General features: G+C 44.3%; 1 protein-coding gene across 1 annotated transcript in view; it reads left to right on the top strand.

Annotated features, from left to right (window-relative positions):
- LOC133009767 (NT-3 growth factor receptor-like) overlaps positions 1-12,182 on the top strand; it is a 108,177-nt gene that overhangs the window by 57,497 nt on the left and 38,498 nt on the right. Inside the window, exons 8-10 of the mRNA XM_061077301.1 lie at positions 7,869-7,981; positions 9,903-10,086; positions 11,424-11,447. Of these exons, the coding sequence (XP_060933284.1) occupies positions 7,869-7,981; positions 9,903-10,086; positions 11,424-11,447 (321 nt within the window). The remainder of the gene's footprint in view (positions 1-7,868; positions 7,982-9,902; positions 10,087-11,423; positions 11,448-12,182) is intronic.

Below are 12,182 nucleotides of genomic sequence, written 5' to 3'. Positions count from 1 at the left end.
CCCACAAGGGTGATGGCACACTGAGTTGAGTGCTGCTACTTGCTTTTACCAACTATCCCATGCAACCTTGCCACTTCTTTCCTGTTCTAACCTCAATGCCTGCTGATTGGACTATGATGTCTGCAGAATCTTGATAGAGCAGGAATTATTCTGGCTGACGTGACCTTAAACTCCTCTACCACACTGCTAAAGGGAAGCTGGAGCTTGGCGTTCTTCCCATACAAGGTGATGTTGCTAAGATTCATGCCAGTCCCAACCACCTGCGCAGGAACCAAGGGGCAACATCCTGGGCTGAGCGATGAGGCCGATAAGGAAGTGTAAAAGGCTGCAGTTCACTGGGTGACCAGAGAGAGCCGGCTCCAAGAAACCGGTAGTCCCCATTGACTCCCTTGTTAAAAAGCCTGACTTTAGAGCAGAATTAAACCTGTTTACAGAATGGTTCAAAAATTGGTTTCAGTCTCAATCACAAGGTTCTTCCTTCATGACAACTCTGAGGGGGTGAATTTTATTCTAACTCCCTCATTTAAGCAATATAGAGGTTTGAAATTCACGCGACGTCACAGTCAGCGCGCTGACTGCCGCTTTCTAGCCTGCTGCCTGCTCGGCTACACCTGAGATAACAGGCTAATTGCCGTCAGTGAACAGGACCTGAGTATGTGGAGAGGCTTCAACTCACACATCGGATGAATAACGCGGTTTGATGTTCAGCTTGTTCTCCTGACGGATAAGCTAGAGATGTCTGCGCTCCCGTTTCTGTGGTAAGTAAAGTTTAGTATTTTATTTATGTGTTAGTAGTGATTCGCATGTATCTGTGTCTCTGTACCTGGCTGGTTAGCTTAGCTCCGCTAGCCCGCAGGCAAGATACCAGCAGTAATAGCGATGCACACGGGAGCGTACAGGAGCTGGTACGTACGCTGTTTAGGTTCATTTGAACCTACACACGCTGACATGAGCCAATCCACCCAGCAGAGAAGCGTTAGAGTTGATGATGAATCTTTTAAACTGAGACAGGCGACTGTGTGTCCCCGGAGAATTAGCTCCACCACGTAAGATATCTAATGTTATGTAATATCTAATCGCCCTTGATTTGACTTGACAATGTTACACTGATTCTTATTCTGCAGAAACAGATTTACTGTGATCAACTGAAACCTGAGTATTTAAAGTCATATCTGCATTGTAAGAGCAGCTGTTTAAAGTAGCATTTAGTCTCCTTAAGCTCTTTTTTTCAGAGTATTGGTATTGATGTGTTGTAACGTGTTACAGTGAAAACTAAACTTGTCTGCTACCTTCAGTTTTTACATCTTTTATCTTAGGCAGACTTCACTGAATTATTGTGTTAATTATAAATAAATTATAGGAAGTGAAACTTTACTAGAATAGACAGTCACATTGCCAACCTGAGGCTGATGTTCACCACCTATTTCCTCAGCTAAAATGACTATGATATGATGAACTGAACTTTCAAGTAATACACTTTTTTTTACCATGTAAAAGTCTGTTAAGGAGTTAACCTGGCACATGTATGACTTTATATATCTGTGTATTTGTGTTGAATGTTCCTCTAGGATGTCCAACATGAGACACAACTGAAATCCAACCAGACTGAACACTGAGTCATCACTTCAACACTGACTCCAGGTACAGACCTGTTTTCATTACTTAAAACCAATCAAAGCAAAGCATTGCACATAATACATAATGTATTAAATAAATGATGCAATTCTTTTAATGTGAAAGAACTCCATACTGTACATTCATTGTCTTGGTAGAGCACAGTTAAATCCAAAAGCATATTCAAAAACTTAGTTGAATATCAACAGAAAATAAGGACACAAACTTTGTTCATAAGTAACACATCCTCGACAATAATGACATACTTTTATGTTTCCTATAATTTTATTAGGGACAGACGAGCCTGAAGGACACAGCTGTGCTGACCGTGTTCTGTCTCTTATGGCAAAGAAGCCAACTCTAAACAGTTGCAGGCCATCTTTAGTTGAGGGAGGAAAACATGAAGCTGGTGCAGGTCGTCCTCATGTAATGCAGGGCTTCATCTAATGAAAAGAAGAAACTCACTATTAAAGAATGTTTTGTGTTGTGTATGTTCAAGCAAAGACTGGTTCATACAGTTTTTTCTGTGTTCAGCAGGTGGAAGAACCAGATATTTCAGACAGAACCGATGTACTGGGCTCTGGGTTTGTACCCTGATGGTTAAATGCACATATTGTAAGTCGCTTTGGATAAAAGTACTGAAAGAAATTAAACATTTAAACAGATAAAATGTCTTTCTACCTCATCTGTAATATTCAAGGTGATAATCTCCCACAGAGCTGTTGATGACAGTCCACATCAAGTCTCTTGATACTTCCCTCAGTATGAAAACATAATTATATAATTAATATGATAACTGTTTACAACACTGGTGCGTGGAGATTATAATCATATCTAAACTGTCTAATTCATTCTAAAATTCCATAACAGGCTAAATAAAGGAGGTGGCAATAGTAATGGTGGCTATACCAGCCTGTATCAATATTTGAGAAACATAATTACTATTGATTGCAACTTACACATGTAGCGTATTGATATTAACTTATTAAAATAAAAAATCAAGTCACAACCAAACACACGACTGAAGATAACTTGCTTCAATCTGTTCATTAGACGTGTTAAATAAACGGTAACTTTTATAAAAACGACATATTAAAAACCACTTGAGGCATGTAAGCATATTATTATGATGATATATAAAGAAATAGGGTTTTGTCGTTGTATAGTTTCAAGGTTATCTACCTTTAGGTAGGCTAGCACCGGCGGTTAGCATGTCGCGGGTAGCCGGTTAGCCGTAGCCTGAGCTAACCAGGCAACTAGAGCTCTGCTGGCGTCGCTCAGCTGTGAGTCGACACTCACGCTGCTCGTCATTGCCCATTGATTGGTTAGCAAGGAACAAGAAGGAGTAAGCACGGGCAATATGGAGCCGGGGGAACGCCTCGTACTAGCCTCATTCTCACTCTGCAGAAACCAACGGGTGACGTCACGGACCCTCCGTCCATTTATATATACAGTCTATGGCAGGAACTGGCTGATCTTTCTTTCAAAGCCCTCCAAGACGGTAATCAGGACTTCTTAGATTAGAAGTCGGTATAGTAGTTGAGGCAGGATTCTGTGTTGGTATATCAAGGCCTTACATTTATCAGGGAGCCCTAATTTGTCCTGAGTGGGGAGCCACATTATGACCTCTGCACTGGTATCTGGCTATGCTGATGTGTCCCTAAGATCACAGGTGAAGACCTTGCCCAGGCTCAAATCTGGGTCTTTAGTCATGTCAAGTCAAGATTGTTATTTTCTTTCAAATGTCTCAAGGTACACATTATCCCTATGCTAAAGCAAACATCCTAATCTGGTACAGTACAATACATTCTTAATGTAAATGATGAATGGTCTGTATTTATGTAGCATTTCTGGTCTTGATGACCACTCAAAGTGCTTTACAGGACAGTTTTGCCATCCACCCATTCACACAACATTAATGCAGTGCATCTATGTGTAGCAGTATCTCTATCATACATCAAACATACACTGCCGGCCCAGCCGTCAGGGGCAGTTTCGGTTTTCAGTATCTTGCCCAAGGACGCCTCGGCATGCAAAATGAACCACCGACCTTCCGGTGAGTGGATGACCTGCTCCACCTACTAAGCCACAGCCTGACACCCATCAAAACATCTAGAGGTCATAAATTGCCTGACAGTTCCCTTCTTTGTTTAGTCCATTTGAACACCATCATTGTGTCATAGTAGCTGTGTCTCCCATGCTTAGAGCAATGCTTTGAGGCACAATTGGAAGCATTTTCCTTTTTGTTTATGCATGCATGTGTGCTTATATGTCTGTGTTTGTGCACTGACAAATCTCTCACACTGTCATACTCATCCGGAGCATAATCGCCACCTGAGCCTCCATTCTTGGGCATCTTTGGAATGTTACTCTCATACAGGAGGGTGACAGGTGGCCAGTGCGCTGAAAAACGTGGCTGTGTAGAGGTCGGCAAGGAAGAGGAACAATGCTGCACAGATGAATCTCTGCAGCACCTGGATGCATACATTCTGACTTTCTCTCGACCATCAGCAGCAATTGGTATGGATCTCCACCTAGAAGAGAAAGATTTTTGATTTAGAGATTGCACAAACATACTATCCTGATGTCCTGTCCGCAACCTGCTTGTTATATGTTCTCACAATGTTAATGAGAGCTAGAAAGACGCATATACCCCATTCTCCATAAACAGATAGCTCTGTGAGATGTTAGAGGTGGTCTTGCACCTGTGGATAAAGGTTTCCCTATCAACACTTCATGCAGGCATAAAATCAGCGGTTTGGGTAGGTGTAAATCTGTTGGAATATAATTCTAATAGAGAGGTTTCTGGCAATTGTATGTATGCAACTTCCAATTTATTCTGGTGCTGGGTGATTTGATGAACCCTTATCACTGGTTATTCTATGTGGAAGTCCTAATATGAGAACTACTTCTTTTAACAGACATTTAGTGAACTGGGAACGTCTGGAGGAGGCCCCCGTCCTAGGTATCTTCAACTCACACCTCCGGCGGAGTTTTTCTGGCATCCCTGTGGAGGTTGGGGACATTGAGCCGGAGTGGGCGGTGTTCAAAGCCTCCATTGCTGAAGCTGCGGCGGCTAGCTGTGGCCTCAGGGTCTTAGGTTCCTCAAGGGGCGGTAACCCTCGGACACCGTGGTGGACACCGGTGGTCAGGGAAGCCGTCCGATTGAAGAAGGAGGCCTTCCGGGATATGATATCCTGGAGGACTCCTGACGCGGTTGCAGGGTACCGACAGGCCCGAAGGGCTGCAGCTGCTGCCGTGTCGGAGGCTAAGCAGCGGGTGTGGGAGAAGTTCGGAGAGGTCATAGAGAAGGACTTTCGGTCGGCACCAAAGTGTTTCTGGAAGACTATCCGGCACCTCAGGAGGGGGAAACGGGGAACCATCCAAGCTGTGTACAGTAAGGATGGGACTCTGTTGACCTCAACTGAGGAGGTCGTCGGACGTTGAAAGGAACACTTTGAGGAACTCCTGAATCCGAATAACACGCCCTCTATGTTGGAGGCAGAGCTCGAGGTTGATGGTGTTTCGTCGTCAATTTCCCTGGTGGAGGTCACTGAGGTAGTCAAACAGCTCCGCAGTGGCAAAGCCCCAGGGATTGATGAGATCCAGCCAGAAATGCTAAAGGCTCTGGGTGTTGAGGGGCTGTCATGGTTGACACGCCTTTTCAACATCGCGTGGGAGTCGGGTACAGTGCCAAAGGAGTGGCAAACCGGGGTGGTGGTTCCCCTGTTCAAAAAGGGGGACCAGAGAGTGTGTACCAATTATCGGGGTATCACACTTCTCAGCCTCCCTGGTAAAGTCTACTCCAAAGTGCTGGAAAGGAGGGTTCGGCCGATCGTCGAACCTCAGATTGAAGAGGAACAATGCAGTTGTACTATGGAGCGTGAGATTGGCCGGAGAATCGGAGCAGCGGGGGCGGTATTGCGTTCGCTTTACCGCACCGCTGTAACGAAAAGAGAGCTGAGCCGCAAGTCAAAGCTCTCGATCTACCGGTCGATCTTCGTTCCTATCCTCACCTATGGTCATGAGGGCTGGGTGATGACCGAAAGGACGAGATTGCGGGTACAAGCGGCCGAGATGAGTTTTCTCAGAAGGGTGGCTGGCGTCTCCCTTAGAGATAGGGTGAGAAGCTCAGTCATCCGTGAGGGACTCGGATTAGAGCCGCTGCTCCTTTACTTAGAAAGGAGACAGCTGAGGTGGTTCGGGCATCTGGTAAGGATGCCCACTCGGCGCCTCCCTTGGGAGGTGTTTCAGGCACGTCCAGTGGGGAGGAGACCTCGGGGAAGACCCAGGACTAGGTGGAGAGATTATATCTCAACACTGGCCTGGGAACGCCTCGGGATCCCCCCGTCAGAGCTGGTCAATGTGGCCCGGGAAAGGGAAGTCTGGGGCCCCCTGCTTGAGCTGCTCCCCCCGCGACCCGACCCCGGATAAGCGGATGACGATGAGATGAGAGATGAGATGAACAGACATTTAATCAAAGTAGCTGCATCCGTTCTACTTGTTTTCTCTCTTCATGTCAACCCATTTTGAGAACATATTAACAATGATAAGGAGATACTTGTATCTCTGACTTGAAATCATATGTACAAAGTAAATTTACAAAAGTGTGACGACTGAGGTCTCGAGCGGGACCCCAGAGCAGAGTCAAAACAGAGCCAGATAGGGTGGTGCGTTCAAGGAAGTTTATTGCAGTAGGAGATAACAGATAGGCAGGTCCGCTGACACTCCGTGAGGTCCCCAGCGGGGAGGTAGACAGGACGGCTGAGAACTCCGTTAGGACGTCAGCGTGGAGGTAGACAGATCGGCTGAGATCTCCGTGAGGTCTTCAGCGTGGAGGTAGACAGGTAGGCTGAGATCTCCGTGAGGTCTTCAGCGTGGAGGTAGACACGAGGGTCCAAGGTTTCAGTCCTGGCGAACAGAGGGAAAGACACGGGGGTTAGAACAGGGGTCTCATCCAGAGACAGGTTACGGAGCCGAGAACGAGTATCTACCACTGTAGCAACGAGGACGAACTGGCGGTGACTCGCAGCACAGCCAGGGCAGATGAAGCCCGGAGATGATTAGTGCAGGTGCGCCTGGAGAGCCTGGTCATCACCGAGATGTGCTGCACCTGCGGGAAAAGAGAAACAAGAAGGGGAGGGGCACTGGAGGCACAGAGGAACTGTGACAAAAAGGTCCTAATTGGGGCAGTAGATGGTCATATGTTACTGACAGATTACCCCTGTTTTTTGTAGGCACACTATGCATCTGCCCAGCAACGATTGGTTTAAAGCAGCAATGCCTGTGGATTACCTTTGGTTTTGGGTCATGTGATTCCATCCTCACTTTTACTACATGTATGAAAGCATGAGCCACTTGGCCAACACATAGAGAAGGGATTTAAATGTCCATTAGAAAATAGTGTTTAATGCAGCCAGTTTAGCAGAGAGCTAATGCGGGGTGTGCTTGTATTATATGGGTTCAGGGGCTTAGTTCAAAAGAGCAGCACTGAGGACAGAGTTCATTTCACTGTAGTGTAGTCTCACATTGTTATTTCTCATATCTCATCGCTTTTCTCTCTATTGGACATGAGCAAAGTTTTTTTCTTTAGAGGTCCGTTAAGTAGTGGCTTGTCAATTCATTACATTCTCCGGCAATTCACAGTATCACTTTGTGGTGCATGGGTTCTGTGTACATTTGTAAAACAGAACTTATGTTCAACAATACATGGCTCAACCAGTCTCCTTACAGCCCATCCCAGGACCATGTGTAAGGCAGCCGTTTTTCCTGCTTAATCTCAAGCTCTACCTATGTTTGTCTGAAATTCTGTCTGTGTGTGGGTGTGTGTTTGTTTGGTGGAATGACTAATACAAATGACCCCCCTCATCTCTCGCTCTGGCTATCACTCTCTCTCGCTCTCTCTTTGGTGCTGTATTGAATTTCATTGAGTCTACTGTGGTTAGAAAATTACACTGTGCCAGCACACAATAAATTGTGTTTGTAGACAGTTGTTAGTAAACAGAGAGAAACACAAGAGCTGGAACACATGCTTACACACTGAAAATCAATTTGATGAGACCAGCATATTAAAAAGACAATTAAAGTTGATCCCCTTGATATATCTGTATTTTATGTCTGGCTCTCTCTTGAACAGCAACAGTGCTTCAAGTTTAATGGCAGAAAATTCAAGTTTTACTGTAATACATGTACATGTGATAGTGTACAACAATACAATTATTTACTATCTTCATGTGTCTTGTTTTGTTTTTCAGTTCCTCCCTCCATTGTGAAGCTGAAGGAGCCAGAACGGCGCCATGATACTTGCATAGAGTTCACGGTTCGGGGTTCACCCCACCCAACCTTACGATGGTTCTACAAAGAAAAGGTGTGTTTGTTTCACATACACACATATCGGTGGAGGCTCCTGTATTTTCAGATTTATATATATTAATCACACGTTTAATTATATCATAACATACCAACAGTGTTGGGGAGTAACGGAATACATGTAACGGCGTTACGTATTTAGAATACAAATTATGAGTAACTGTATTCCGTTACAGTTACAAAATAAATAGATGGTATTCAGAATACAGTTACATTGTTGAAATCAGTGGATTACATGACGGTACTTCTCGAGTTTATTCACTCTCTCGTAAATCCACCGGCGGCAAAGCCCCCAGGAAGCAGCTGGAGACCAGGGCTGCCGTAAGAGCGCCCCGGCGGCGTGAAGGAGCATCACCGCTACCGGCCCGGGACCGTTACAGGCCCGGGACCGAGGCTCTGAGAGAGTTCCGTCGCTACCAGAAATCTACGGAGCTGCTGATCCGCAAGCTTCCCTTCCAGCACCTGGTGAGAGAAGACCGACCTGCGCTTCCAGAGCTCCGCTGTCATGGCTCTGCAGGAGGCCAGCGAGGCACGCCGGGTTCACACCGGACGCTGAAGCGCCGGGCAGCTCTAATAATATCACCCGTTGACCCAGTAGCATAAAAGCATATGGTCACTTGTTGCTCCAACATTAACTGCAACAGCGTCCCAATTTAATGTCATCTATCTTCCAGAACATCTCCGCTGTTTGCTCCGTTCAATGTCGGGTGTCGAGGGTAAATTACGTATTCTCCGCCCCCCCCCCCCCCCCCCCCCTCTCTTTTTATCTTTATGACTGCTTGTGTGTCTGTATGGATGGGCAGAGGGGGGCATTTAATAATGTGATCGGTAAAATTAGTAAAATTAAAACTCCAGGACTACAGAAGGGGAATACAAACTATGGGATGCATACTTTATCATTTATATCATATAAAATGTCATCAATATCGTTTAAAATCATTTTTCAGTGTGTTTCCTGGAGCGATACGCTCGCGTCAAGCGCAAAAAAAAATAGACTCGACGCCGAAACGATCGCTGCACGGCGCGAGGCAGCCTTGGCGCGGGGGGGGGGGGGGTCCTTCTGCCTCCGGTGGGGCCGGCACAGAGGTGGGAGTGGATGGGAGCCGGACATCCAGCTGGCCCGCCGCATCGGCGGAGAGAGAGATTAAACTGCTGCTGCTCCACTGACTATAACAACGCCGCAATCATACACTTAAAAAATGCAATACAAACCGGAAGTATTCCAAGTATTCAGAATACGTTACTCAGATTAGTTAATGTAATGGAAAACGTTACAGATTACATTTTTGGGCATGTATTCTGTATTCTGTAACGGAATACGTTTTGAAAGTATCCTTCCCAACACTGCATACCAATGGCTTTTGTGGCCACTGCAAGGACAAAAAGCCAGCATTGGATGGTTAGACCTTGTGGCTGAGGTTAAATACATGTGTTACGTTTGGGGGAGATGCGGGTGTGAATTGAGCCTGAGTCTGTGGTCGAGCATATAACTGACATTAACTTTCAGTAACCTTAACACCAAAATATCCCAATAATACAAATCAAACTGATAAAACATCACATATGGAATATGAAGTATAAGTGTAGTAGTATAAATTGTCAAAAGTAAAGTAAAGGATCCAAATCTATTTTATAAACAAATACATACTCAATTTAAACGAGGAAGGGATGAGACCTTAAATCTTTCAATAAAAAAGTTTGGGAAAAAGAGATCTGAGAGATGATGTATATAGATATGAGTGAGCTTTTTTTCCTCTCCACAGTCGCAAAAGCACTTGCTCATTGTGGGAACTGTTTATATAAGATTTTTATGGTCTCAACCTCAATATGTAAAGTCTCTTGAGATAATGTATATTATGATTTGGGGCTATGTTATGATGTCACTATTCATGTGTTGCTCATCTGTAACTCCCACTCAGGAAATTTCCCACACTGAGTATGTGCGCCCTGATATGGATATTTACCAGGACGATATAGAGGGTTGTCTAACCTTTAAAAACCCAACACACCATAACAATGGAAACTACACTTTGGAAGCTACCAATTACCTGGGGGAAGCCACCTTTACTGTGTATGGGCATTTCCTTGACAAGCCCTATGACGGTAAGTGTGCACACTAGTATCCAACAACGATGGCAACAGACATTTTATCAATCGTGATTACTTCAAATTAAATGATTCAGTCCTTGAGTTATCACAGTTCTTATCATCTTCTTTGTTCAGCTTATTGGCAGGTGGCAATCTTTGCTGGTTCAACCTTTTGTCTCAAAATGTTTTGTAAAACATTGCCTTTGATGAGTCTTGGGGTTCTGCGAAGTGGCATTTGATTTTTATGAGGGTAAATGTGACTGTATAAGTAGAAGGCGGTAATGCTCCTTGCGGTTTCCACTGGCCAATAATCCGAACAAAGAAGAAGAAATATAAGAAAAACCCTATTAGAAGTAAATCACATACAAAAACAACAATGAAAGGAAAGGTTATTAAAGAATAGCAGCATGGCTGTGATATAGCTCACACAAGGAGACCCTTTATGCAGTACAGCAGGAAGTGAGGAGAGCAAAAAGGAGCACTAGAAAAATGTGTTTTTGTGTCTCCTCACCACCTCATTTTCACCCAATTAGAAGTCACCAGCTTATCTACGAAACACATACTACTGTTTGCAATGCAGCTCTAATAAACTACTGTAACTTAACATAATTGTGTGCATCCATTATCATAGTCACTTTTGTGCTGGCCCTAGAATAACATTTTGCCCAGGTCAGGCACTAATACAAAATTTAATTTACAGATACTCAGAACAATAACAAGTGTTGTGCAGGTTATGACTGGTCAAACAGACCGGACATCTTAGCATGAATGGGTACAACAAACACAGTAAGTTATGTCTGGCAGAAATGCAAATGCATACCACAGACAAAAAGTTAAGGTAAAGTTTAAAATATGTTGAACAAAACCAAAACCACAATCTTGCTTGGAAGCCTGAAAGCCATTGTGGGCATTTAACTTGTTATAGACAATCAATAACACCATGTGTTATGAAAGTACTTTCCGAACTTACCAAACATCATACAAAAATCACAGGTCGATTCCACCATATACCTGAAATGTCCTGCTTTTAACAGATAACACAAGAAAACGATTCCAAATTCAGGTTTGGATATTTTTTAGAATACAAACCACAATTGGGACAACAAGCCTTTGTCCTGGTTTGAGAAAATGTTTTAAGTACCAACACATAATCTCAGATAAGATTTTTGCAAGTGTCTAAAGACAACACACAACCTTCACTGAATAATAACAATAATAAAAATTATTATTATTATAAAAATGTCTTACACATGCTCTCCCTTTAAAACTTCTAGCCATTTGGTTTTTGTCATCCCTTTCTGCATGCTACACTTATACACTTTTCTGTATCTATGCTTCTTTTCTTTTCACAGTTCCAGAAACAGATTATGAATATGGTAAGTGTTTTTTCTTGTCATATTTGTTAAACAATTATTTTTTCATTCTCAGGATTGTCAAGAAAGAGTTAACACTTTAATATGGCATTCTCTAAATTATGTTTAAGGCCCCAAACATTCATTTTATTTAATATTATCATCATAGAATATGAAGACTACAGACATAGATTTTACCTGCCTGTGGTGTAAGGCTAGCCTGATGTTGTCATACTCATTATTCTAGTCAGAATATGAGTCTGAGACCGCTCCATTGGGCTGTGATTATGGGGCGTGTTTCAACAGAACCAGGAAACCAAATGCCTCTTCGCTCAATTGGATAGACCTACAACCAATCAGAGCAACGTAGTATGTGACGTATGTCAAGCGACGCATAGTTGTTGTCAGTTGTCTGTTTCACGAGTTTATTAACTCTCTAAATAAATCAATGGAAATGCTGCTAATGCCGCTCGTATATCCACCGGAGGCAAAGCCCCCAGGAAGCAGCTGGAGACCAGGGCTGCTCGTGAGAGCCCCGGCCGGCGGCGGCGTGAAGAAGCCCGCTACGGATCTCTCTCAGAGCCTCGCTACCGGCCCGGGACCGGCCCGGGACCGCGACCGGCTCCGGGACCGGCCCGGGGCTCTGAGAGAGATCCGTCCCTACCAGAAATCCACGGAGCTGCTGATCCGCACGCTGCGTGGCAGAGCTCCGCTGTCATGGCTCTGCAGGAGCGTTTTACACTTCCTTGTTGCTCCAAC

Source organism: Limanda limanda, chromosome 8 (assembly GCF_963576545.1).
Source record: "Limanda limanda chromosome 8, fLimLim1.1, whole genome shotgun sequence".
NCBI classification, from domain to species: Eukaryota; Metazoa; Chordata; class Actinopteri; order Pleuronectiformes; family Pleuronectidae; genus Limanda; species Limanda limanda.
This window is presented reverse-complemented; position numbering and strand designations above follow the sequence as displayed.